Raw genomic sequence first — 27,689 nt, forward strand, 5'->3', positions numbered from 1 at the left:
AAACCGCTGTCAGATAGCGGACTCTTATCCTGCTCATGAGACAGCTCCTCTGGGGATTCGAGAATGGTGTCACCCCCTGGATAAGCCTCGGCTAGTTTGCTTAGGTCTTTCTCAGACGGAGACCTGAGCATGCCAGACACCGGCGGAGGCATTTTTAATTTGTGCTCCTGTATAGTCATGGAAGGCTTCAGAATGCGTTTTTGTTTCTCTTCCCCTTCCGTCTCCTCGTACCTGCCCTTCAACTCTGCCATTTTAGAGAGAGAGCTAGCCCCAATAGTGTTAGTTAAATAGTCGACCACTTTAGCTAAATCGAGGTCATTGTTCGACTGGTGCTTAAGTAGACGTGAGCTCTCGTCAGAGAGAGCGTTTCTTCGGGCCTCCTCAATCTCATCTAGAGAAAATTCCTCCCACCCATCCTCTACATTCTCTTTACTTTCATTCCCAATGTCCTTTTGTAGGATCTCGCTCACCTTCACTAAATCTTTCTTCACTTTCTCAACAAGGGTGTACGGCTCATCGTCCTCTAACTTGGTCTCACGAGGAGTGCTTATGCGTGACGTTTGGACCGTTTTGGCAGCCGTCTGTGGGTCTGTCTGTAAGATGGCTGTCATTCTCATCAGGTCTTCTTTCATGTCTGCTACATCTTTTAATATCTCCTGGTTGGAGGTGGCGGCAGTGTGAACGATGGGCGGCGTGATGTAGGGAGGCGATTTCAACTGGGAGTTAATTTTGGAGGCTGTAACGCACGACGACATGGAGGAAGAGGTGCGAAGGGAATCGGGAAGCGCCATTTTGAGAGAGCCTGGTCCTGGTTTAACGGGGGCCTCTGGCATGACGCTAACCAATGAGTAGACAGGTACGGTCACTGTGTTTGAGGTCACTGCAGGTACTGAGGAGGCGGCGGTAGATCTCAGAGAACTGTAAGCAGAACTTGCTGGAGCAGATCGAAGAGGGGATGACCGTGATTTAAGTGTGCCATAGCCTGTTGCGGAATAAGAGTCAATGGCTTCATTAATGGCGGCACTGATGCCAGATGTGGCTGCCTGGGTGGTGGCTTGAATCCTCTCTTGGAGGCTTCTCTCCGATAGGAGCCGAGAAGAAGGTGAGGAGGGCGTAGATGAGGACGAGGCATATTTGACAGGTGAAACGTTCCCATTCGCCATGGACAATTCCGACGATGCAACGGTTGTCTTTCCGGTCGAGGTCAAAGATGACAAAGAGGTTTTCCCTCCTCGTGTTGACAGGGCTGAATCAGAAGAGGTCTTCAAAGAGGACAGGGTGGAGAGGCTTTTAGCAGAGGCAGGACTTGCTGTGTCTATTTTAAAAGGCATACTCGAACTGTAGATGCTGTACGGTTTCTTTGGTGAGACGGGAGTGGTTGTGGACTTGGCCGGTACGTAACCGTTGGGTATGGCGTGAACTGGGGAGGTTCTTGACGTGTAAGGACTTTTGATAGAAGCAGGTTCTGTTGCAGATTTATATGGACTTCCAGAAGAAACAAAGGCGGGGGAAGCCTGGACAGGATACTGACCCTGCTGGATAACAGTTTTAATGGGCGATGGTATAGTCCTGTAAGACCTCACAGGGGACGAAGGGAGGATGTCGTGGGATGGTAGGTTGGTTGCTTGCAATGGAGCTCCCATGCTGGCTCCAATCGGAGAACATGCAGGTGTTGGGGAGAAGGGCCAGGACGATTTCAATGGAGAAGCAGCTGCTGAGTTGGCTGGTGAATCGGCAGCGATGACGGGACCGCCCATTCCGCCGACTTTTGCTTGGCCAGAGGCGGTAAGAGGAGCAGTTGACCATGGGGGGTAAGGTCTGGTTGGAAAGACAGGTTTGTGAGGGTGACCAGCAGGCAGTGCTCTTGTGGCTGGTGTGCTTCTCTCAACTGCTGTTTCTTCAGCGGAATTTAATGAAGGAGAAATAATGGGAAAAGAAATCAAAATGGATGTGGAGTAACCAAGAAAAATGGGAAAAGATATGAAGAAGATGCGGAGGAAGAAGAAGAAGAGATCAGAGGAGGGAGAGTTGGTCAGTGAAGCAGTTCTGTTATTAAAGGAACAACAAACAGCAGTTTCATGAAGATATTTAGGAATTGACGGATTTCATTCAAAACTGTCTTCAGATGTTGCTCTCTCAAACACTGACAACAACCACAACAAAATGGATGATTGAAATCCAAGCCCAACAAAGCAGCAAAGTAAAAAAACAACAACAGTGGCACTGAATTGGCAACGGAAAGATGGCAGGGATGACTTCAAAAGCAGCTCCTCTTTTCGGACATGAGATGTTCAGCGTATGGATTCTGTGTCTAATTTCAAACCACTTTAAAAGTGCCTTTTATCTGTTTGGTCCCAACACATGGCAAATTTCCTTTAACGACAGGTCAGACAAACCCTTTGCCTTAACCCTCCCCCCCCCCCTAAACTGACAAAATGTCCTCCAAAACTGACGTTTGGTCCATTTTGTCATGCACAGTCAATAAAAAGATGGTGACAAGCCAAACCAGCCAAACTCAAGAACCCTCCTCACATGCATGGCTCACCCACAAAAAGCTTCAAAATTCAAATGGGACAAATGAAAAAGTAAAGTTTCTTTGACCACCCCTGTCGACAATGAGAGAGTCAAAGAAAGAACAACCAAAAGCCGGAAGAACTCACAAGCACAACAATTCCAAAAACCAATCATGCAAAAAAAAAAAAAAGTACCATGTCGTAAACAAGCATGTGGACAGTGCATGTTGCGTCAAGAAGAGAAACTTTACTACAACGCCTCGGACATTTTTTAATTTTCTTGTTTGGGATGTTGTTAGTGAAAATGACAAAACTCACTCAGTGCAGGCTCGGCCAGATAGCTGTAGCGCTTACGTAAGGCTAGTGAGGCAAAGGTATGACGTCGCTCGGGCTTTTCAGTCTGCAACAATAGCAAACAACACAAGTTGGCTATCAGGTGAACGCAACTTTGTCCTGACTATTTACAGATTGATTTTTGGGGATGAAACAATTGGAACGTGGAACCAATTACGTAATCTTCAATAGGTATTACATTGGATTTATGATGTCATGCAAAAGTCAGCATTTGGTACAAGGGAAAGTGTTACATTTCCCTTGGGGGTAGCGGGCGAGAGTAAGCCTATGCTAAGCAGAGCATGATGGGGGGGGAGGGTGTAGTTTACCTCATCCTCGCCATCTGACTCCATTTCCTGGTTCCCAAGATGCATTGCAGAAACGGGCGGCGAGGGGCGGGGCAAGGGAGACGAGTAACATAATGGAAAGCAGGAAGGGAGGAGGAAAACATCAGCGTGTGGAAAAAAATAAATAAATAAATAAAAAAAGAGAGAGTGATTTACAGAAGCGCCACTGTGGGCAAATGCAACAAAAAAAACACACCAATAAATCAAAAAGCGCCATGAGAAATTGCGAGAACATCAATCAAGTCAAGCCAGCCTGAGCAAATGAAAAGTCTTTAGCCCAAAAAAAAAAGAAAAAAATCCAAAAGAAAAGAAAACAGCCAATGAGAAGCAACCACGGCGTACAATAAAGAACCAAGAGAAGCCTTAAACAGATAAAAGACACACTTTTGGACCTTGGATTTTTTTTTTTTACCCTAGCGCCACCGCTACTTCCCTGACGGTGAGGATGCTCATGGAAGTGACAAGACAAAAATGACGACTTGGTCTTACCTTTATGGCGGCGGGTAACGTGATGTTCAAGTTGCACACTGCCGTTTGCGGCAGGCCTTTTGTGCTCTTACACTCTTTGAGAAAGGTGAGACGGCCGCACGGCTCCTGGCTGGGGTCTCGAACCTGCGGCCAGGGAGGAACTTTTTTTTATGCCCTGCTTTGTGTGTCCTAATTAAGTGACCAAGCGGGAAATAGGATCGATTGTACACATCGGGTCAATCGATGCCTGTGAACGGCGGCCATTTTTTTTTTTTAAAGTAGTAGTGTGCATTTGTGGTACCTTGACGCAGAACGGCAAGCGGTTTTCTTTGAAAGCGTAGAAGTTGAGAACTAACTGCTGACCGCTTTTGGTCAGAGGAGTCAAGTTTCCATAGCAATCCACATAAATGGGACGACCCTCCAGGACCTGAACACAACCAAAACCGGCCAGAACCGGGAATTTATAAAAGGTTCAAATACACAAGGATCCTTAAGAATAGGCACCTCAATGTCTTTGCTCCTGGCCACCTCCTCAAAGTTCTCCTGCTGCTCCAGGGTCTTGTCCACTTTGTCGTCGGTCATACAGAAGCACCTCAGCCTGGACTCCACCGGGTCGTTCATTTTGGCAAAGACAACAAACTTGGCCATGTAGGGCACGCAGATTAACTCCCGGTATAACTGCGAGGCCAAGCCCACCGTCTCTGGGATTTGGTGGCAGTCGGCCAGCCAGAACCTGTTCAGAACCACCCGATAAGCGAATGGAAATATATGCGAGAAGAGGCCCGGCCCGGATTCTCACCGTGCTGAAACGTTGGTTGTGAAAGACACGCAGTCGTTGACAAAGGTGAGGGGAGTCGTGCCGGTGATGTCTTCCCACTGTGCCGGCGATGTTCCACCTACAAGAGAAGGATTGGGTCTTGGGTTCTGGTACCTTCCAAAAAAAACCCTCCTAAAACCACTTCACCTGTGATGCTGCAGAGAAGGCGGAGGCAAGGTGTGCAGTCTCCTTTGTAGCCGTTGGAAAGGCCCTCGCCCGAAAGCGGCGGGACTGGGATGGTCATGGTGATGGGCTTGTGGAACTTCCTCCGTCTGGGCTCCACCGTCACGATGGGGCTGAAGGTGGCACGGTTGCCGAGGATCTTCTTCACAGTTTCGTCGGGTACCGGCTGAGCCTGAGAATCCAGAAAGGGATCAGGGTATTTATTTCACGGAAAATCCAAAGGCCTCTAATGTGTTAGACTTACCTGAAGGCCAACTTTGATCTTTTTGGTAAGCGCCCCCTCGGGGAAGGAGGCCTGAACCAATGGGACGCTCCGGCTGCACACAGTCCCGCCCTCGGGTCCCATCTGATGCGTTTCCTGTCTGATGCGGGACACCACGGCAAAGTACTGTGGGAAATCTTTGGTGATGATGCGGCAGATCCTCTTCCTTTGCAACTCCTCTGCACTGTCCAGTTCTAGAAGAACATCCAATGACATTACAAGAAGTGACATTTAGAAATCCTGAGGTCTTTTACCTTCATCCATGCCGTTGAGGAGCTGGCGGAGCTCCTCGGTCTTGCAGTCGTACAGATGCTCCTTCCAGGTTTCTCCGTTCTCGCTTCGCAGAAAGATCAGTTCTCGCTCTTGTCCTCGCATGGAACCAAAGTGGGGGATCTCCACGATCACCGGCCTGGTAGGGAAACGAATCGCATATTGACTCAAGCGACGTTCAAGGAAGATCTCAAAGTTGTTGCTCTACCATCTACACAGACTAGAGAAGCACAAAAAGTGAACGTGTGAATGGATACGGGTTCTGCCGGGTGTTCAAGCCACGTTTCCACCAAGCTCGGTGACAAAAAGCATTTTAAAATCCGCTTGGCAGAAACGAGGATTTCCATTTGTTCAATGGCACATTGAGATAAGGGAGGTCGAGGAGCAAAACCTTGGAGAAGCAAAGCATGGTCGCACAACACATAACAAGCATGAAAGCACAAGACGACAAGTTCACGGCGAGAAACAGAAGAGCAGAGGGGCCACTGGAGGCTACAAAAGATGAAATTATTGACTTTAGGTGACCCAGTCTTGGTTTTTTTCCTCTGAGCCATCCCAAGAGTTTCAATGTAATTTCTCCGACAGTTACGCCTTCACAATCCCAATAGAGTGGTTTGTCTTTTCAGTCCATATACAAAATGGACATTGCCTACTTTTCATTCATCAAAAGTCACATGCCAAAAAAAAAAAAAAGCAGTCCAGCCCAAAACAAGCCAGTCTGTGATGTCACAGGCCTTGCCAAAAGAAAACAATGACCTGGAAATGAAAGTAGTCAAAGTAATTTGATGGATTCCAAGCTCCAAGATGTAGTTTTAGGAAGAACGAAAAGAACGATTTTTATGTGACGGCTGTTTATTTTTTTCGTAACGATCATTTAGAAATAAGTTGAACTGAATTTCACCTTCTCTCTTCTTTACATTTCGTGCTCGAATTCTTCCCAAAACTACACGCTGACTCGATGTTTGAACTGAAATTCAAGGCGGATAATGTGAAACAACCATGAGGTATCAGCCTGCTGTGTCGGGACCGGGGTGGCGGGGGCGGGCGTGGGGAAGAGCGGATAATTATCGGGATGCTATGTTGTTTTTTTGTCGTTTTTTTTTCCATGTTCCTACCCAACAAATCTAGTTCCTCTGGGTCCCAGTTGCAGCACTGCGCTAACGAGGCTCTCGCCTTCATTAAGAGCTGGCGGCATTCTGGGGAGATGGAGCTTACTGCGTCATACACAAACACACAAAACACACACACGCAACACAATTCGGGTGAGGTCAATGAACGGAGACGTTAATGAGATGTCACTTTGATGGGTGATGGGCGCTTTGGTTGCGCAAAATTCCAGCAGATGTTCAAAGTGAGGAGGAAACGGGAAGGTGGCGTTGCTTTGTGACACGTTTGAGTTTTTTTTTTTACTGAATTTCAAGTTGAAACAATCTAACGAACTATACGGAATGCACGGAATGGGCTTTGACTTTTTTTTTTCTGAGGGCAAGTGCCTGTCTTCAAAATTTTGGTGACAAACACAGACACGCAAATGGCGAGAAATGGTGGCGGGCAGGAAGCAGAGGGAAGATGTCATCAAAGCAAAGTGCGCAAAAGCCGCTTAGCAAAAACAAAAAAAAAATATCAGGAAGTCTCACCCCAGGAAGTGCGCTCCTGCCGGGCCCACCTCCACCAGCCGGCTAGCCAGACCTTCCCCCTCCACCATGGGGGGCGGCGACGCTAGCTTGTGCCGCTTGACCAGGCGGCAGGTGATGCGCGTGGGCGCCGTGCACTTCCTGGGCGGGATGATGATGCGCATTCCGTTGTGGCGGCTGCCTCGCATGGATCCGCCGCGGGCGTCCACCATGAAGCTCACCAGGAACCTGCAGAAGAGGAGGACAATGAATACAACAGGAAATGAAGGTCATTCTGGGGCGCTGTGGTGTTATTAGTGGCAAAAAAAAATAATCACTCAGTGTGCGGTGTTATTATCGTGAATACAAAGAGCACTTGGGATCTGTCCTTCAAACACGACAAAAACTCTGGAAGGACACGTGTGACGTAGGAGGAGAACAAACAGCAGCTGCTGTGAGTGGACAAAAGGGAGGGAGGGGGTGAGGAGAGTGCGGCGGATGGGGGTGGTGGGTGAGCGGAAAACGACACAATCCGGCTCGCGTGGCGGCGGCCGACAACAACGGGGACAAATCCAAATCAATCAATCAATCAATCACAGCCAGTTAGTCGTCACCTGCTGTCGTATTGCGGGAGCGGTGAGGAAAAACTGCGGGATGGACGACAACAGAGCCCCGTCACACAAACGAGTGACGTACGCGTGACGTCATTTGATCAGTTCGAAAAGTGTTTAATAAATCGAACATCATTGCTTACCCGGAGTGGACCGGCGAGGAGACCAGATTGACGTTGTCCATGGCGTCCGGCGTCCAGCTGTATCTCTTAAGCGAGTCGTTGTCGCAGTCTTTAGCCATCGCCAAACGCTGCCCGCATCACACGATAAACGTTAGGTCGGAGAAAGAATCGCCGACGTCAAAAGATGAAAGTGCCCAAAGGTTACGCGCTTTTAACGGATGGCTTGTTATGATTTGAACATTTTTGATGTCATGCAAAAGCATATGTTGACATCTACCTTGTTGTGTTCTACAATGAACGATTTTTCCTTACAGAGCATCTGCGGCAGCGTGGAAGCAGACAAGTTAGTCCTTCACTATGCAAATTTGAGTCGGCCCTCGTTTCGTGTGCCCCCCCCCTCAATAAATATGAAGAAGGTGATAAAAGTACATACCATTTCTTTACTGGGCGCCAACATCTCTTCAATCATCATGCTGTCCCTCGTGAAGGAGCTGCGGTTGAGCGCGTTGGACCTGTCAGAACTGAAGGAACGCAGGCTTGGGCGCGGGGTCGGAGCCGTGCACAGGTTACGGAGACAACGGGCGGAATGATGAGGGGGGGGCAGGTGAGTAAGAGGGGAGGGGAGTGAACAGAAAAGGGGGGAAAAAAATAATCACATTAAATGCATGCAGCTTCCAGGAACCAGAACCATCACAACATTTTCATCCATTGGAGTGCTTCGGACAGAAACTACACATTTGAATAAAAGAACAATTAATGGACGCCCCCCACCCTTCTACCCAAACCACAAAGAGCTACTTGTCTGATCAATTGTCCTCTATGCCAGCGCTTGAATGAAGTGATGCAGTGTATGAAAGAGAAGCAGATGAGGGACATCATATTCCATTGCTCTCGATTTTCTCGAAATTTACAGAAACTACAGAATGTTGCAAAGGAAAAGGAAAACAACGGGGAAAACAGGTTCGGGTCCCCGGAAGCTCAATGGAGGAAAGACAAAAATCACAACACCATCACCACCAACAGGGCTAGAAAACATCAAGTTAACTAGGAAGTTAGGACGATCTAAACTAGAGGGGTTAGAAAGGGGGGGGGAGGTTTTGGCGGGGCTTCAGCAGCATGCCATCAGCCTTACCTGACTTTAGGACTAACACGCATCGAGCGTACATGAAGGAGAGAACACAAAATCATGAGGCACAAAAGCAGGATGGATTAGGATGAGGTCACACACGCTCGCGCTGTGTTCCGGAACGGGCAGATTTCCCCCCAAAAAAAATCAATAAACGCTTCGAAATCAGAACGAGTAAAGTCGTCGATACTTCTATTCGACAGTATTTTCCTCATGTTTCCAATTTCCTGAGGAAAAGAAGTATGTCACTGTTCAGACATTCGGTGACGCACCCTTTCAGCGACCCCTCCCAAATGTTGATTCCGTGTCAATATTTTTGCAGAGAAATACATTTGAAATTTCAATAGAGATTGGGGGGGGGGTCTCACCTCTGCGAGCGTGCCCCCACGCTGAACCCCATGTAACCCTCCTGCGGCAGCGAGTCGTCGCCGAGCTCCCGAAGGTCCTGCGGCGCCAGGTATTTATCCGTATCCCCCGTCATGGCGTCGTCGCCTGGGGTCCCCAAAAACAAAAAAAAATGAGGACTATGTATAAAAGAAGCACATGCTCAAGACCTGAAGAAGTCCACATCGTCACGGCAACCAAACAGCAAACATCAGTCAAAGCGTATTGCGAAAATTAAAAAGAGACCGTTAGAAGTGCACTTGTTGCCGAGTTGGAAAAGCGGAGAAAGAAGCAAGTGCACGCGGGCCGGCGAAGGAGAATGAAAGGGGGGGGACGGCATTCCAGCAGCCTGTCACCCTCCCCCCCTCCCTAAACTTTCACAGACCCCTTCTGGTGACATTCCAAGCTTTTCTCTTTGGGATCCACCGTGACTCACCTCTGCCTCAAAAGCGCTTTTTTTTTTTTCCTCCAACTTTTTTTTTTTCAGGAGGGGGGGCTTCCCTCACGCTGTCTCTCGATCAAAACAGATCCGCTTTCTGTCGCCTACCCGCCCCTGCTCCAGGATAATCCACTCTGTGTGTGCGTGCAGGACACAAATAGCAAGCAGGGTGTGACTCACACTCAAGTTGTCTAACTTGATTAAGCCGGCGTCTGCCTGTAACTAACTAAATGAATTAAGTTGAGGCCGTATTTACACACACGCACACTTGGCAAATTATTAGGGAAGCGTAAATAAAGAAAAATGGGACATGCTGTCATCTTTAAAATAAAATAGTTGTTTTAAAAAAACAAAAAACATTGGGGGCAGGCCGACACCAACAGTTTGCATAAAGTGTGTGTGTGTGTGTGTGTGTTATTCACGACCGCTATGTATGCTTGCGTAAGCCCGTGTTTGCATACAGTTACACACGAGCCAAATTTAGACATGAAAAAAAAAATTGCTCACACGACATTATGGTTATTTGAAGTTAGTCCTTGCAATGTAACCCGCTGTTTCACTTTTCAGACTTACACGAATAGCTGATGCAGATGCTTTCGCAATCCATCTCTGTTTGAACAAAAGAACAAACACGCCATTTGAAGAGCTCCGCTTTGTCGTTGGGTGGAACGACCGTGACGTCACCTCATTAAATAGCGATGGAAGTTTTCATTCCTAGTCTGTCAGTTGTTGTTTTTTTTCTTACAGTATCACACTTTTGGGTTGATTGGGGGTCCACACACACACAGGAAACGTCTATGTTTGCTCTGGCCCGATTGTGTAAAGTGACACTAACAATAGATCAAGTGTGTGTGTGTTTAAAACACGAGCACCCACTCCGTGCAAACACCCCGTGCACACTGTATCCATGGCAACAGAGAGAAAAGGCTGACTCGCTATATTTTGCCACCCCGGCGAGAAAGGGTGAGATAGCTGAACAGCAAAGAGATCGTGACAAAAGGGCTCTGATATTTTTTTGGGTCACATAATACACAGGAAAAAGAATTATAGCACACTCAATAGCCACTTCTCACAGTTTGGTTGAAATTGCTGGTTACCGTGACAACCGGGGTTGGTGCTCGGGCACGTTCCGTACTATTTGGCAGAGACTTAAAGAACTATTTGCATAAATATATCCCGGTTAAATGAAGCGGTAAATGAGATGATGATAATAGACAATAATAAAAAAAAAAAGGATGAAAAGATGACAGGTACCTTCATCAACATCGGACAAATAGTCCTCTGTGATCATTTCGGGAGCATTGGCCTTACAGGCTGTGTGATGGGGGATGGAGGCAAGCGTTAAAGAGAAAATATGCAAATGAAGTCAAGGAAACAATTTATGACGGCGTAAAATGAAATATGAGACAGAGCGGGACTATAATGGAACGTTTTATAAACAATACAGAGCAAGAGAAGCTCTTACCGTCATCGTCTGACATGTCCAGCACCTCGTTCATGGTCTCTGGAACGTTCATCTTGTGCTTCTCGGTGACCGTCTGCGACACAAAACATTCCAGATGTCAAGCTGAACATGGACGCTCTGTGACCACGTGTCCTGCTCTTATCCAAACAAATAAGTCAATTATCAACTTCTGTGCATGGCGAGCCAGCAAAAACAGTCTGGTTGGGGTAGGGACAAAAGTATAGGGACACCTTCAGGAAGTGGAAAAAGAAAGAAAATGCATACCTGCGTGGTCAGCGTCTCCTCTGTGACCACTTTCAGGGTGTCCACCACGGAGATGTAGCCCAACCTTCTGGCAATGGACAGAGCACTATTCCCATTCTGCATAGAAAGCAAAAAAAAATTGCCATCTGGTTATTCGACCTATTAACCCCCGTATATAGAGTGCGTGTGTGTGTGTGTTGACCGTGGTGAGCTCATTGGGCGACGCTTCATGATGCAGCAGCAGATTGATAATGTGTGTGTGTCCCTGCTGGGCGGCTTGATGAAGCGCAGTGTAGCCGTTCTGTGGGACGCCCAGAAAGAAATGAATCACATACTGTGCTGGATGAAAATAATCACATAAAAGTCCCTCCAGGCTGCCAGCCAGTCCAATAAATTACCTTGGTTTTACCGTTGACCTTGGCCTGGTTTTTCAACAGGAAGTGGACCATCTTTACGTTGCCGTAGTGACAGGCCACGTGGAGAGGAGTGTAGCCCAACTGAGGACAGAGAAAGAAAATTGTTCAGCCAAGAAAAATAAATAAATAAAAAATCTCAATTCAAGATGGTAGTGGGGTCACCTTGGTCTCGGGGTCTATGGTGGCTCCATGGTTGACCAAAACCTCAGCCACGTTGACCTTATCCTCCTGGGCAGCCAGATGGAGCGGGGTCAAGCCGTACTAAACGCCAAGGATGATAAGTTAACTTTATGATTTGGTTTTTTACATCTATTGTTGAAGTCGAACCTTGTTGCCGGCGTTGACCGAAGCGTCCCGCGCCAGTAGAAGCGTCACGACGTCCACGTTGCCCTCCTGCGAGGCTAGGTGCAACGGTGTGATGCCCTGCCGCGTCACGCTGTTGGTGGACGCGCCGTACTCCAGCAGCGTGGTGGCGATCTCCAGTTGGTTCTTCTTAGAAGCGATGTGCAGTGGCGTGTAGCCGTTCTGGGCAAGCGTACAATTTCAACATGCTAATTTTCTACCATTAATTGCAGGATGATTTATTTGGAAGCGATTTAAACCATCCGCTTAGCCTCACTTTCTGTATTGAAATGGAAATCTATATTTTTTTCCCTCCAGACCTCTAGATGGCAGTAATGCACAAAATGTGTGCCAAAGGAAATTTGGTATCTGTGCTTGAAATGTGGACCGAATTTGAACAAATTACATTTTCAGACCATCACACTCATCGACGAATTTTCCTCTCACCTTGGCCGAGGCATGCGGTGAAGCTCCTTGCTTGAGCAACAGCAGCGCCACCTTCTGGTTATCGTAGTGCGCAGCCACATGCAGTGGAGTTAGTCCACTCTGGACATAACAGTTATTAGTGGCGGGTTAGAGATCAATCATGACACCCGAGTGAGACCAAATGGGGGGTGGGGGGTCACACCTTGCCTGCGGCATCCGCCGCGGCGTTCTTTTGCAGCAGGAGGTTGGCCACCTCCAGCTTGCCGTATTTCGCCGCCACGTGGAGCGGAGTGAAGCCCTTCTGCGAGGACGCAAGAGGATCGCAGTTACCGAATTGTATCAGCGACTGTTGCATGCCGACGCCGTTTACCTTTGTAGTGATGCCCAGACTGGCTCCTTGGTCCAGCAGCGTCGCCGACACCTCTCGGTGACCCTCCCGGGCGGCCAGGTGGAGGGGCGTGTACCCGGAGCTGGTGGTGGTGTCGGGCGACGCCCCGTTGGCGAGCAGCAGTTGGACAATGTCCAGCTTGCCCAGACGACTCGTGATGTGAAGCGGCGTCTGCTCGTCCTGCCCGGAAAAATCAGACCGATGGAGTCAAGTGACATCATTCTATTTTTTTTTTGTCTCACCAATTTCTGTGCCTGAGCCGAGTTTCAAACCAAGAACCTCTTGACTGCGAGGCGGCTATGCTAAACCCTTTTTTACACTGCTTTAAAATAAACATCTGCACAAACTGTATTTACATGACACATAAATGTCATGCGACCACACACCCACACACACACACACACTACCTTGGCCTTGGCATCGACTCGTGCGCCGTTCTGGACCAAATAGCGCACCACGTTGGATTGTCCCGCCCTTGCAGCCATGTGAAGCGCAGTCTCCCCTCTCTAGAAAAAAAAAGACATTACTAAATAAAATACGACTTCATCCAGCTGCTGAATCTCCACCAGACAGAAAGGTGAAGAAATGAAGCGCTTCCAATTTTTTTTTTTCTATAATGACGTCCCATAACGCTCGTCGCCCCGGTAACCCGGCCACAGACGGCGTGGGCGAGCAAATACTTGAGGTTGATGAGCTAACTCTTTTCCCCCCTCTTTGACTTGTTCACTCTCTTCCCCCCCCTATTCCTCTCTTTTTTTTTTTTGCCCTCCTGGCACAAGAACCTCATCAGGAAGTTTACGGTGTTAACTTGCCCGGATGAGAGGAAAACACATGGAATTAATCTACTCAAACAAGGACCATTTCTCAAAATGGAATATTTGAGGATTTTTCCGCACTAGCTAAATAAAACTATTCCGTGAAAAACAAACTTATCCAAAGAAAATGAGGCTAATGAACTTATTGTTTTTTTTCTTACTCACCACATTGCTGGTGTTAGGTGAGGCGCCGTGGTTGATGAGCTGGTGGACGATGTTTTCGTGTCCCATGAACGCCGCGACGTGGATGGGAGTCAGGCCGGACTGGTAATTAGTATCACAAAATATTTCAATGTAAAAGTCCCCCTTTTGATTCATTCAGTCCCAATACTTTTGCTGTCTAGATGTACGACATACCTCAGTGACAGCCTGTATGGAGGCGCCGTGCTTGAGCAGGAGCTCCATCACCTTGACCCGGTTCTTCTTGCAGGCGATGTGCAGCGGCGTGAAACCATTCTACAAGCAAAGCGAGGACAAAGACGACTTCAAACAAACGATCCGGGAAAAGAAAAACGTTGCTGGAACAGCGCGTGGAAAAATCCACACTCTCCTTTTTCTTCCCCCCACGACGAGGAGCGCGCGTGGAAAGAATTCCCACTGAATGCAAAGAGTTTGCGCTCTCCTCTCTTCTTCCTGCTTCGAGTAGCTCGATCCAATGACTTCATGCCATTTTTTCTTTTCTTTACTCTGGACCCTGGCGGGCTCTTTAACCACACCCTGACATCTCTCGTTACACAACCGGCTGTCTCCCTCTGGGACAGCCGCTCAACGAAGTCACCAGTAAAAGTAAAATGATTAAAAAAAAAAAAGAAAATAGCACACGTAGGAAAAGAAATCTGCTTCCATACCAGAGCCTTGGCATTGGGGTTGGCTTTTTTGTCCACGATGACTTTGGCCACCTTGTAGTGCCCGCAGTGGGCGGCGACGTGCAGCGCCGTCAGGTAGTCGTTGGTCACGTCGTCCACGGGTGCGTCGTGGTGCAGGAGCAGCTGCACGCAGTTGAGGTGGTCGCCTTGGGTCGCCATGTGGAGCGGCGACAGACCGTTCTGGGCGGGGAGAGGTCTTAGCGTGTTGCTAAGTGTCACGCGGAAGGTTGCTTTGAGGCTTTACCTTGGTTTTGGAGAGAATGGGAGCGCTTCTGCTGAGCAACATCTCCACCACCTGCTCATGGCCGCTGCGGGCTCCGCAGTGTAGCGGCGTCAAGCCGTCCTGAGGCATCAAACATTTTTTTTTTTTTACACTTTTCTTTCCATAGTGACAAATGCCTGTTAGCATGTTAGCATACAGACCTTAGTCCGTGCTTCTATCTTAGCTCCTCGCTCCACTAAGAGGCGCACCATGTTGCCGTTCCCACGCTTGGAGGCCACGTGCAGTGGCGTGATGTCATTCTGGACACAAAATATGATATACCATTCATTTTTGGAGGTGGCGGGTGAAAACCACCCAAAGTCTTATTTTACATTTTGGTTCTGGTTTGTCGACTGACAAAGTACGTGCAACATGAGTGTTCTTTAGCAGAGTGACACAGACAGCTGGCACATACTTGTGTCACAAATGCGACCGTACACACACACACACGTACGCACGCACTAACCCGTGCCTTGAAGTCCACGGCGGCGCCTCTGTTGAGCAGCAGCGTGGCCACGTTGATGTTGCCGTAGTGAGCGGCGATGTGGAGAGGCGTGAAGCCGCTCTGAGGCGGGCGCAGAAGGACACACGTAAAAAAAAATAATAATTGTTAAAATAATGCGGCAAGAAAGTTTTTCCTGTGAGAGCAGGGGACAATGGGAGGCAAAGCTGCAGCAAGCTCAGGAACGTGTTTTTTTTCTTTTTACATAAAGTGCATTGGCTGCTGATAATTGAAAAGCATGCAAGAACATAAAAGTTTTTTGTTTTTTTTTAGTTGTTGGTAACAGGCTGCAACAGAAGCTGCAACTAGGATTAAATCAGAAATATATACATGCAGGAAAGCATGCATTTGCCACAAACGTTAATCACTGCGCTAAAAACATTGTTGCCAACTATTTTTTTCACTGGACCCTATTTAGTGAATTTTCTGACCACTCCCGGAAACAAAAGTGAAAGTTAGTTCCTGCTAAGAAAATGACAATCTGACCCGAAAAATGTTCCTGTTGCGTACGTTACAAAGTAAACAGTTCTCTAGTCCTTATCTGCACAGAGATGAACCACATTAAAAAGAAATGAGATTAGCCGCATTGATGGCAGCAAATTCAATCGACTGTGTTCACACCCACAACGGCGCAAAATACTTTTTTTTTATTACACTAGCTTACACACACACGCACACAAGTGTAAATGAGATGCAGGCTTCCGGTGTACAAAAAGTGAGTCTGCAAAAGCTTTCATGCTAGCATTTAGCGTTCATGCTAGCAGCCTGAAGGCTTTGCGATGAAACCATGGGGGAGGAGGAAGAAGGGGGGAGGAGAAAGGAAGATTAGAGCAAGAGAATGTGTGTACCTCTGTTGTTCTATTCACCATCATCTAGAAACAGAAGGTCAAAGGGGGAACGGGGCGAGAAAGAATGTGGGGTGGTTAGAGTACCACGACGACAGCGACACCATGGCGGCACCAAGCGGCGGGATGGGTACGCACTCCATGAAATGGCTAAAAACGAGAGCGGACGCACGAGTGGACACCGCGACGTCGCTTCCTTCTGATCAGATGTCAGTAAAAAGAAAAGATCGCCATTGGCCTACCTTCGACTCCACGTCGGCGTTGTGGTCACTCTGCAGAAGAAGGGCGGCGGCCTTGGTGTCGTCCTTCCTGGCGGCGATGTGAAGCGCGGGGAGGCGCACCTTGCCCTTGGTGTCGTTCTCCAGGAGCAGGGACACCACCTGATCGTGGCCCTGCTGCAGCGCCACCGCTAGCGGAGTGAAACCATCCTGCGGAAACAGGCCGAGAAAGCGTGAGCTCATTCGCTCGTCTTCCTTTGGTCGATTTGCATATTCACCTCGGTGGCGATGCTCTGACTGGATCCGTGTTCCAGCAAGTAGTGCACCACTTCCAGGTGATTCTCCTGCGCCGCCATGTACAGTGGCGTGAAGCCATTCTGGAACCAAAAAGATTATTAGGTTATGAAATAACTTTTTTTTTTTTTTTAAATCACTCAGTGTCTATGGTGCGGCATATCACACACACTCTCTTTACACATAGTGTCACCTCTCGACATAGCTAGCACCTGATAACACAAGTGTGTGCATGTACGCACGTGTGTGTGTCATAACATATTTTCAAATCTTCACGCTAAAATGCCAGCAGTATAAAAGCCTTAAACATATGAATTAATTTGTTATTTCATTGGCTGCTTTTAGTTTTTGTTTGCTGTTTACCTGCGACTGCGCGTTGATGTTAGCGTTGTGCGTCACCAACTCTTTCACCACTTCCATCTGGCCGGCGAGAGACGCAATGTGCAGCGCCGTGTTGCCTTTCTGTGCCAGGGATGAAAAAAATAATAAAATGTGAGCGCATGTACAGGTTAGCCTCATTTTGGGGATGTGACGCACCTTGGTGGCAGCATTCACGTTGGCTCCCTGCTGAAGGAGCTCGGCCACCACCTCCACATGGCCCTCTTTGGAAGCCAAGTGTAGCGCGTTGAGACCATTCTGTTGACACAAACACACATTTCAGAATTTGGGTCGTTGTCACGGTGACAAATATCCCTTTTAATTGTGAGGATTAAAAACGTACCTGATTACAAATGTTGATGTCCACGCCATTCTTCAAGTAGTCCAACGCTTTCTCCAAGTTGCCGGCGCGAGCTGCTCGTAGGTAACAAGCATTCACGTCCGTCTGCAAAACAAAACTTTACATTTTAAACACCGTTAACTTCTATTTGCAACCGTTTCACCCGATCAACTCAACAAGGGGACTCTGGACGACAACATGAACACAACATGACTGGCGTGACCTTGTTCATGGCACCCCGAAGCCTTCCGATGAAACTTGAGATATCCCAAGAATGCAACCTTGGCTCTTTCAACAAACATTCCAGTAGGACATGAGCCAGCAAACATGTTTACACGCCGCAAATGCTCAAATGTTATCGTTGGAAAATAAACAAAAACAAAAAAGAATGTCCGCCATATTGTTTTGAAGCAGCCATTTTAAATTTGTGTGTCCATCAAAACCAATTTTGTCTGATTGCTCGCATATTTGAATCATTATTGTACCAGGTTAGTGGCAACATTTGATGACTTAAAACAGGAAACTCAAATAACTCCACAAGGTCACACATAGCTTGACAAAAGAATTCAACCCAGTTTCAATTAGCCATGTTATTTGGTAGGCATGTCAACCATGATGAGACCCACCAAAAAGTCACCTTCAAGTTTTGCAGCATTCACTTAACCAAGCAGATCTTGTCTCCCAAGGTCAGGTCTTTACCTCCATGCGTGTCTGTCATCATGCACCCAAATCAAAACACATCATCCTCCTCATCCTGATGTGGGACGTACGCAGGTTCAAGGCTGCACCGAGGCAGCACCACTGCAGAGCACCACGACCCCCACAAAAACGACCCCGTAATGGGCCTTAAATGTCTCGACCCGTCTCCGGGGTGGGGGTCCATCTCATGCTCCCACCCAAAGATGAAGTCTTACCACGGGATAGTCGACCGCCTCCTCCACGGCCATGTTGATCCTCAGCCTGCGGCAGAGAGTGTGAAACCCGAGCGCCGGTTGCTAGCTAGCACTACACTGACTGATGAGGAAGAGAGAGAGAGTGGTCGAGAGAGAGAAGGAGAGGTAGGGGCATTATGTCAAAGCTAAAAATACCTAGCATGCAGTGAGAAAGTCCAGTCGTCGAAAGTCAGGAGTTCCGGTGCTAATCTTAACTAGTGGTACAAAACAGTGCACGTGTTTGGAATGTGCACAGAAAGTACAACAAAGATTGAAATATAAACAAATAGTATGATCCTAATTTTGCGACACTTCCTTGTGAAAGGGACAGCAAAACAGCATCCGGTATCACTCACCGACATCTGCCGCTTTGGTGAGTACTGCCGCAATCTAAATCACCTCCATTAAAGACCACCTTAGTGTCGGGTTTGGACTTGGCTAGGCCCCATCGGGTTTGGCATGGAGGAAGAAAAATGTGGAGCTTGGCTCACCTTACAGTCCAAAATAGTGCAGACGGACACAAGTGCAGAAAAGCAGCAGATGAGGCTTTGAGGTCAAACAGATTAGCAGGATTTAGAAGGTGCTTTCAGGTATTGAAGGAGCAAAACACTTTCGAGGAGACTAATAAGTTCTCGGGCCCGAAATGGGCTGGGGTGACAATTATAATAATCATTTTTATTTTAATTTTTCTTTTTCATCCATTTAAATATGTGCTGCAATAACAAATGAACATTTATGGGACAACACAGGAATGATCCATCCTCCAGCATTTTATGACAAGCATCTATGAGGGACAGGTTGCCATGGAAACGCCGGCTCCTAAAATTTGCTGCGGAAATGTTGCGGAACTTTCCGGTTGGTGTTCATCATTTCAGTATTTACGAACGCAGAGTGTTATGAATGATAAACGCCACCCTTTTCTACTATCTACTTTTATTTCCTACGGGGACTTCACGCAGTCTATTTGAAATATAAACATCTCTCTGTGAATAGTGATCAATAAAAATGCATGTAATACCGCTTTAATGTTATGAAATCATCTTGGATGGGAACAGGGTAAAAAAAGGTGTGTGTATGTGTGTGTGTGTGTGTTTAGTCCTGCCTCTGACTGCTAGTTGAAACCCTGCGATCTGATTGGCCGGCGAGCTACCGCAGTCCCGGCTCTTCAGCTTCCGATGGAGGAGGATTAAAAACACTCACACCCGCGCGGGGCGTCTATAAAACACACACCTCCTCTTTTTTGCACGGCGGCATCGAACGGCGGACAAACGCGAGAGTGTGTCTGAGCGGTTTGTGTCCGTGACGCTTTGCTGCATTGCCAGCAGGCGGCCATGTTTGCCAGACACCAGCATCAGCCCCTCCCTGGGTTAAGAAGTGAACACTCAGTGTAAACAAATACAATATAGAAGTACAATCTCAAAGTAGAACAAAAAACTGGTTAGTATCGGCTGCTGTGGTGCAGCCGCGGGTTAATCTCCTCTGAGGCAGGGCGATCATGAATAAATAAAGACAAAATAACACACTGACTTGACGGGAATGTGTGCGGTGCAGCGGCCCAGCGACATGGAAGCACAACACAAGAAAAAGCAACACAAATCGGGTGTTTTATTTGACGGTTTCAGTAGTTCGAAACCCGTCAGAACTTTTTGCATTTGGATTTACAGTCCAACGCTGACTAGCTTCCTCGATCAACCGCCCCGCCGCGACCCGTGTATCCTCCGCCCTGTAATGGAAGTCTTCTATAATTCATAGCCCCCCGCTCCAAAAGAGAGCGTCGGCTTGCATGACTTTGCTCTCAGAAAACACAAAAATGGTGGAAGAGGTTGCGGGCTGCAAGTCATTTCATATAATTGGCTTGGAAATAGAATAAAATAATATATAATAAAAATAAAATACAATGAAATAAACTAAAAAAAAAATAAAAATGCAACTTTAAGGCAATTCATTATAGTGACAGCTGTTCCTAATATTGTGACTTCCCCCTGTAGCCCAAAGAGAGAAAGGTGTAGAGAGAAAAAGAGAGAGTGAGAGGTAAAGTAAGTCTAAAAAAAAAAAAAAAAAAACTAAATGAGGCCCAGAGAGGAGATAGTGAGGATCATTTTTCCATCATGGTGCCAAGAAGAAGCGTCCTGGGACAGACGACTCTGGATTAATCCTGGCATAGCAGATACGGCTTCACTACCACACTCACTGATGATGTCACTACTCCACGCTTAGACACAACAGTGACACAGCAACATGTTATTCCCGTTAATTCTCATTTTCAACCTTCAAGTCAAAAAGGTCAGACTGCCACTCAAGCAAATGATTATTGATTATGGCCCATCCGGTATTAGCCACCTCGTGCATGTTTCTAACTTTGCCGTCCAGGTTGCACGCACACGCGCACTAATGTGACACGCGGCGAAGCGCAGGGCGTGACTGCTTCCAGCACGAGCCTCGTGCGCAGACAGACGCGTCCAAAGTCCATCATCGAGCGATGACGGCAACCGACGTTGCATTTCGACAATTTGTTCAATTCGTAACGAGGACACAATACACCAACCGAAATATTAATAGCACCCAAGTGCCTAAAATATCAGCCTGTCCTCTTTCCTCCGTCGCCACAACCAAAACACAGCCCTCCATCTTCCTCCCTTTCTACCTTTTTCTTCACGTCTCCTCCTCGTTGCCTCCTCCTGGCCCGCTTACGCTCCTTCTCCCGCTCTTCCTCGGCCGCCACAAGGTTTTCGTCCGCCTTCTTCTTCAGCTGCGAGGCGGCGTGCGCCATGCCGTCTGCCGCTTAATCCACACAGGTGGGCGAGAACAGTGCTGCTGAGGGATCTTCTCCACCCACTCCTGATGATTTCCCTTTTTTTATGGAGGTGGATGGCACACCTCCTCCTGGTTGTCAATTAGCTTTTGTGCTCGGGGTCGGGATGTTCCCCTGGAGATCCTGCTCAAATCTGTCCTTCATCCCCATCTCCCCAAAAAAATTTTTTTTTAAAAAAACATAAAATCATCTCCGGGTAGGATTGTCCTCTTGTAAAAACATCCCTAGTGGAGATCCTCACATCCACAGAGAAGCTCAAGCCGCATGGCGTGCTGAAGAGGAGGGGGATGCAGACTGGTTCCTGGCGCCCCCCTGGAAGCACCTGAGCTCGACACGAGCCATCCGCTCCAGCATGTCGCGACAGGACGTATGAGCGGGATGGGAACGGCGGCGGGAAAGAGGTTGAGAAAGAGAGCGAGAGGTGGGAGGATAGAAAGGGAGAGGCTGGAGGGGGCTTCGAAGGGAGGGGCAAGGGGAGGGGGTGGGGGTGAAGAAGAACCTCTGCTTGGTAACATCAGACACTTCATGGAGACAATGGAGGATGCTGTCACTGCTGTCTTAACATTTTGCATTCATTTGAATGTGCAGATCCGTGCATGTGGTGCATGCAGCTGACACTTCACCAGATCCTGCAAAACTTCAACTCCTGGACAATTTCACCAAGTAATCAGAAGCAACAAGGTCTTCAAATTGTGATGTTACAACTTGGCAACACACTCCAGATTGTAGTGAGTTGTCACCGTCGTAAAAAACAGCAACGTTAGACTGAGCGTAAATAGACCACCAAATAATGAGCGTAGGAAGCAAAATAATATGCAATTCCAGTGAATTAAAGGATCAATTATTCACGTCCTCATGAATTATTCATGAGATATTGACGGATGCTGCGATTAAGCGGAGGTGACCTTGAGGCATTGTTAGAGTTCAATGCAATTAGCCGCTTTTCCAGGAGGGAGAAAGCTTCATGACAATGATTCCCTCGAGCATCAATCAAATTTATGATGACTATTATTTTAATACATTAAATATGCTTTCTTGTTGAGCAATATGTGTGTGTCTGTGTGTGTGGGCGTGCATGGGTGCTATAAACTCATGTCTGGGGATTGCAGCCCCCCCTTCATAATATAAACATCTTGGCAGCATGCGGGGATGACGTCGCAAGAGAGCCGGCTTCCTATTGGTTCAGAGGACAGCGACCGGCCGCTTGGAACGGAAGGTCCCGCCCACTGCCAGACAATAACAAAAGAAACAGCAGGCTTGGGGGAAAAAAAAGGGTTGGTTGTAATGTACTATTTGACCGCTAGAGGGCGGTATTGCATTAAAGACCAAAAAAGGGGAACTAAATGTGGTTCTGGAGCACAAAAGGTTGCCCACACATGTTCTGGCACCTCCCCTGAGAGCCACTTCACATCCAAGCCGAGGCACTTAACTGCAAATGGACATTTTAAAATCAGATAAAGCAACAACACAATTTGTCCCATTTGGTGTTTGGAGACGCGGATGGAAAGCACCAAGAGATGACATTTAAACAAAATGGAAGCGAAAACCAGACACATTTGTATCTGTCTGTCTGTCTATCATTGTGTGCGTCTGTCTGGAGGTGGGCTTCTCCTGCCGGGCACCCTGCCAGCCGTCTCCCTGGCAACGGTTTACACAGCCACAAAAATAGCACCGCTCCGAGTGCAGAGTATCCCTTCGCCGTATCGAGCCGACCGCGTCACGCGCACCTTCACACCCCGCGTCCTTCCATGCCGACAACTAGATCCCTGTCATGGTGAATTCCGAGCCAAAAAAAAGGCCCTAGTCTGAAGTTCTAGCAAAATCCATCTTTCTTTTCCGGGCTAGTTCACATTCCTTGGGTTTAACAAGCGCTGATGGGGATGATGTGTAATTACTCGGGATTGTACAAGCACACTTTTATCTCTTTGACTTGTGACAACAAATCCGCAGCCTTTCCAAGCGCTAATCTCCACGGAATTATAACCCCTGCGTGACATGATGAAGGTTAATTAGATAGGAACTTTTCCTTTTTGAGATGCTGATAGCTCATGGTAATCCAGTCAGGATGAGGGGCCCGGTCTGACTCAGCCGGGCACGCACAAAAACGACACCTTGGCAAGTCGTCATGGCAACGCAACAAGGCCTGTGGCGGCTGGCAAGATGATCGGGAGGTGACGGGAGGGAAACACGAAGGCCACCTTTCTGGCACATTGGATAAAAATTTCATTTTATGACTATTTCTTAGTTCTTCTGGAAGTAAACACAAGCGCATCAGAAAAGTATGACGGGAAACAGAAATGGACGCCTGTTCTCTAAAAGCGCTGACATCACCCTTGGCACACTCCCGTCGCCATGACGACCGAGGTCCATTAGCCTATTCGCGGAACTGTCAAGACACCTTCTTGCTCTGCCCCTCTCTGAGCTCCACGGCAGGACCTCCACAGTTAGCCACGCGCGATAGGAAGTCAGAAGTAGAAAAGGCGCACGAGCCCACCGGGGCTTCATCCGGTTCCCGGGAAGTGTGGACGGATCCCGGCCAAGCGTCCTGCTCGGCACAAACAAACAATATGTTGGCACGCTGGCAAGTACGGCTCACCCGCCGGATTATCAGCCGCTCGCTTCTGCGGCGAGCTGCTTCGTTGGCCAAGATAGAAGAATGCTGAGCACGTTTGTATTTTGGGTCTGTTCATAGTCACCTATTGATTTGTCTACAATCAATCAGATGCTGGACCAAACTAGTTGTATACAAATTCTACCACAATTTGGGAAAACAAAAGTCCTGTTTGGACAAGTTTGATGTGGAAGATAAAAAAAAAAAAAATGAGAGGATGTATGACATGGAAGGTTTGTGGCACGCCAAGGGCTAAACGTGGGCAGCCATCTTACATAATCCAGCCATGTCCACATTTGTGTGTTTGAATGAAGCGTTTGCAAAGTGCGCTAACACAAAATGACCGCCTCCCTCATTCAAGTCAAGCTCGAGCTTCTTTTCTTAAGCATTTTCATTAGCGTTGGAGCTTAAGGATGTCTGAGTGGGTGTGGGACAGAAAGAGCTGACTAAACAAATAAATGCTACATTCTACAGAACAACCATTCTTGGCCAGCAATCCCCCCCCCACTCCAATATTTTAAAAGAACATCAATCAGACCCGGCGGAGAGATTTAAAGATTAAAAAAAAAAAGGGTTTTAAATGGCTTCATGCCATCTTGTTGGAGTCATCCGAGGCCAAGTGGAGACTTCATGATGAGCAGGTTGTTGTTTTTTTGGCATCAACAGGCTGCTGCTGCAGCAGCCGCGCGAGCTGAACACACCCCGGTAGCTAACGCACAACTATAAATCCCATTTTCATCAGTGGGGCGCGCACGCACACACACTCCTATAGACACACATGTAGATAAGAACATGTCAATAGAAGTGAGTCACACCTGCACTTTTGTGCTTCTAAAAAGGTTTCAAGTTGTTAAAAACCAGACGGGCGGGGGCAACCAAAATGTCCATCAACAAAGACGCACAAAAGAGTGACATTTCAAATAACACCGAGCCTCTTTCTACCTTCTTTCCTTTCTTCTTGCGTTGAGCCGACTTGCCCGCCGCCTTTTCCCGAACCTCCTCGCTCATGGCGGCGGCCGTGAGGGTCCCCGGGGGCCCTTTGTTTACATCCCCAAGAAAAGCACCCCAAAAGGAAAACAATAATAAGAGGTTCTAATCCAGCATGGATGAGTACAAAGATGTGCATGTGTGTGTGTGTGTGTGGTAAAGACACACACACATACACGCACACAGAGTGGCGCGCATACACCAGCCAACGAGGCGGACTGACTGGACTGGGCGGAACCAGGAGCGACGCCTTCTCGCTCTTTCTCGGCGCGCGCACACACACCATACACACACAGACTCCACAAGTGGGAGTGGATATAGCAACAAGCAGCTGATTTCTACATTTTTTTTTATTTACTAATTGACTAATTAATTAGACACATTTTGAAGATCAGTTCATTCTGGATAATTGGGCGGAGTTGATGGATGAGGCATGATGAAGCGCGCACGTTGGCTGCCACCAGTAGAGGCACTATTGACTCAGCGCAGACTGGTTTGCAGTCTGAAGAAGTGACGCCGAGCACGTTCTCTTCATTGCTCAGCATTATTGCCTACCAAGCCAGCAAAGAAACAGGAGCTCAGGACATCCTCTTTAATTGATGTTATGATATAAAACTTGGTTGTGTTTGTTTATTTTTGGGGGTCTCAATATTTATTTGGCCCCATATTTTTGTATTCTTTTGTGACATTTGCCAATTTTTGGATTGATTTCTAATATTTTTTTTGTATTTTATTTTATAATGTATTTTTTCTGATTTATTTTTGTTTATCCCTAAAAAAAAGGACTATTTTTCATCTTTTACGCTGATATTTCCCAGATTTCTTATTACAATTTTATCTAACATGTTTCTATAAATATTAGTCAACAAATGTACCCCATTCACAAGCCCTTAACAACATCATGCTAATCATGCTAATACTGACGATAGCGCTGATCATTCGGCGCACTATAATAATGATTTGACATTTTCATGGCGCTTCATCCGTCTCTCTCTCTCAGCAAGACCAACCAGCTTGGAGCACGCCCAACTAGAATAGAAGCCAGTCTGACATCTAGTGGCCACATCTTGACACGACAACAATTCCCTTCAAAATACACCTCTTTAATTCACATGCAAGACGGTGGGTCTGAGCCAGTTTCAACACAATCCAAACACAAAGACAACAAGCACTCAGGTAACACAATCCTTTTATGATAGCAGTCCACCATAAAAGGCTTTGTGGGGAAACCGGGAGTGGCTTTCCACACACGCGTATGCATACAAGTCTTTAAGTGCTGCACGACACAGCGGTCAGAACCGGCCTGTGGTTGGAGTGACAAACAGGTTTGTAAGTGCTAGCGCGTCGCTAATGCATCCCAGCATTTGATTGGTTCGATAATGTGTCGCTGTATTGGTGACTGGTATCGGAAGCCTTTACGAGTACCCGATACCTTCAAATAAGGCTAATCTCAGCTTGATATCTGGTATCGGTACTCGCCCACCCTAAATATTAGGAACACAACCCACAAATATTTCCCCGATTTCCGATGAGGTCGTCTTGGGGTATTTAAAAAATGCCTATCAATCATTTTAATCGGGACCGGACTCTCAGAATGATGACTTTCTTCTCCATTCCCACAGAGCTTGTGCTTGTATCAGACGGTGTAATCAACACCATCCCTCCATTAACCAGCACCAGCAAAAGGCCAAATGGTGATGGAGTCACACTGCACAATAAAAGATCCTTTATAGAAAGTGAGCCAGAAACACAGTCCTCTTTTACAGGCTTCCATTCGGACTGCAAAGAACAAGAGTGATTCTTTACGACATGCATCTCTCTGCCAGTGTGTGTGTGTGTGTGTGTCGCCTGAGGGCAAAGCATCAACTGACAAACGTTCAGCGTGCAGACCACCATGAGAAACGGGAAGCGAGCATCATCGAGTATACATATTACAAATTATATTACATGCATGCAAGTATGCGATGGTTTATGAAATCAGCTATGCTAATTTGCGCGGAATTAGAGTCATCAACAAGCGGCACAAACCAAATATTGTCGTTTGAGGCATCCATTAGTGGTAATTAATGGACTTTGGCGGTCGCCCTTAATGGACATATCGGCAGACGTCTTCTTGTTACGCAAGAACATCCTAAGCGTTATTGTTTTGGTCGCAAAAGACAGCTCCCATCCTTCTGTGATGCTACACATGCTAGCTACATGCATCCGGCCAAGAGGAAACAACTTTACGTGTATTTGGTTGCCACGGCAACACTACTGTGGCTGCTCATGGAAATAACAACAACTTTGTCGCCGTGGAAACCACATCAGAGAAATCAGGAAGAAGCAAACGGCTCTTTGTCGAGGATTCCTCGGCCCTGAAATGACTCCTTTTCCAAAACGCCACGGCGGGAGGAAAGGTTATCGTGGAATAAAAGAAGATCATTTACGCAGCAGAGGAGGAATCCCTCGCGAGCGTGCACACACACACACACACACACACACACACACACACACACACGACAAGTGAGATAAAGCAGACACACAAACATGAGTCACAAAGAGACTTTCCATGTTTTACAATCCGTCTTTGTCTCGGCACAAATGGCGTCAGACGTGGTTTCAACCCAGCACTTTGACAAACTATCATTATTGAAAATTATTATTTATGCTTGCTTTTCTGCAGTATTATGGATACACAATCATAACATGTGAATATTTTTTATTAAATCGGCAGTAGTTCAAACGGAATTCTTCCGCTCTTTAAATTTAAAAGGGAAAACAGGAAGTGAAGACAATTAACTTCGTTGTCTAGTGACCTTAGCTCGCCGGAGCTGAGCTGGTGTTTACTGGTTCCATGACAATAGCCGGCACGGCGAGGCACTCGCCGCCGCTGCCGCCACCAACGAAGCGACGTGCTGAATCAGCGCAACGAGACTTTTCTCCTCACAATGAGGGCGGGCGACTGTGAATAGCTCCGCAGATGTAAATCCAAACACAACGGCCGGAGCTTTTGTGCGCCCGCTCGTGAGCTTTCACAGTGTGAAGGCTCAGCGTTTAGAAAGCCAAGAAATGAGGGC

At 47.4% G+C, this 27,689-nt stretch overlaps 1 protein-coding gene across 1 annotated transcript in view; it reads right to left on the reverse strand.

Annotated features, from left to right (window-relative positions):
* Positions 1–24,818, reverse strand: part of LOC133171314 (ankyrin-3-like) — a 37,202-nt gene extending 12,384 nt beyond the window's left edge. Inside the window, 37 exon segments of the mRNA XM_061304567.1 lie at positions 2,832–2,913; positions 3,683–3,805; positions 3,963–4,088; positions 4,166–4,394; positions 4,461–4,557; positions 4,626–4,833; positions 4,906–5,117; positions 5,178–5,332; positions 6,831–7,055; positions 7,561–7,667; positions 7,973–8,075; positions 9,034–9,157; positions 10,062–10,097; positions 10,743–10,802; positions 10,954–11,026; positions 11,218–11,313; positions 11,399–11,497; positions 11,595–11,693; positions 11,775–11,873; positions 11,940–12,137; positions 12,402–12,500; positions 12,583–12,681; positions 12,751–12,948; positions 13,176–13,274; positions 13,749–13,847; positions 13,941–14,039; positions 14,432–14,629; positions 14,694–14,792; positions 14,873–14,971; positions 15,178–15,276; positions 16,062–16,085; positions 16,301–16,486; positions 16,555–16,653; positions 16,934–17,032; positions 17,108–17,206; positions 17,292–17,393; positions 24,586–24,818. Of these exon segments, the coding sequence (XP_061160551.1) occupies positions 2,832–2,913; positions 3,683–3,805; positions 3,963–4,088; positions 4,166–4,394; positions 4,461–4,557; positions 4,626–4,833; positions 4,906–5,117; positions 5,178–5,332; positions 6,831–7,055; positions 7,561–7,667; positions 7,973–8,075; positions 9,034–9,157; positions 10,062–10,097; positions 10,743–10,802; positions 10,954–11,026; positions 11,218–11,313; positions 11,399–11,497; positions 11,595–11,693; positions 11,775–11,873; positions 11,940–12,137; positions 12,402–12,500; positions 12,583–12,681; positions 12,751–12,948; positions 13,176–13,274; positions 13,749–13,847; positions 13,941–14,039; positions 14,432–14,629; positions 14,694–14,792; positions 14,873–14,971; positions 15,178–15,276; positions 16,062–16,085; positions 16,301–16,486; positions 16,555–16,653; positions 16,934–17,032; positions 17,108–17,206; positions 17,292–17,393; positions 24,586–24,651 (4,414 nt within the window). The 5' untranslated portion in view covers positions 24,652–24,818.
* Between the last annotated feature and the right edge of the window lie 2,871 nt (positions 24,819–27,689).

The sequence above is a fragment of the Syngnathus typhle genome, linkage group LG18 (genome assembly GCF_033458585.1).
Source record: "Syngnathus typhle isolate RoL2023-S1 ecotype Sweden linkage group LG18, RoL_Styp_1.0, whole genome shotgun sequence".
NCBI classification, from domain to species: Eukaryota; Metazoa; Chordata; class Actinopteri; order Syngnathiformes; family Syngnathidae; genus Syngnathus; species Syngnathus typhle.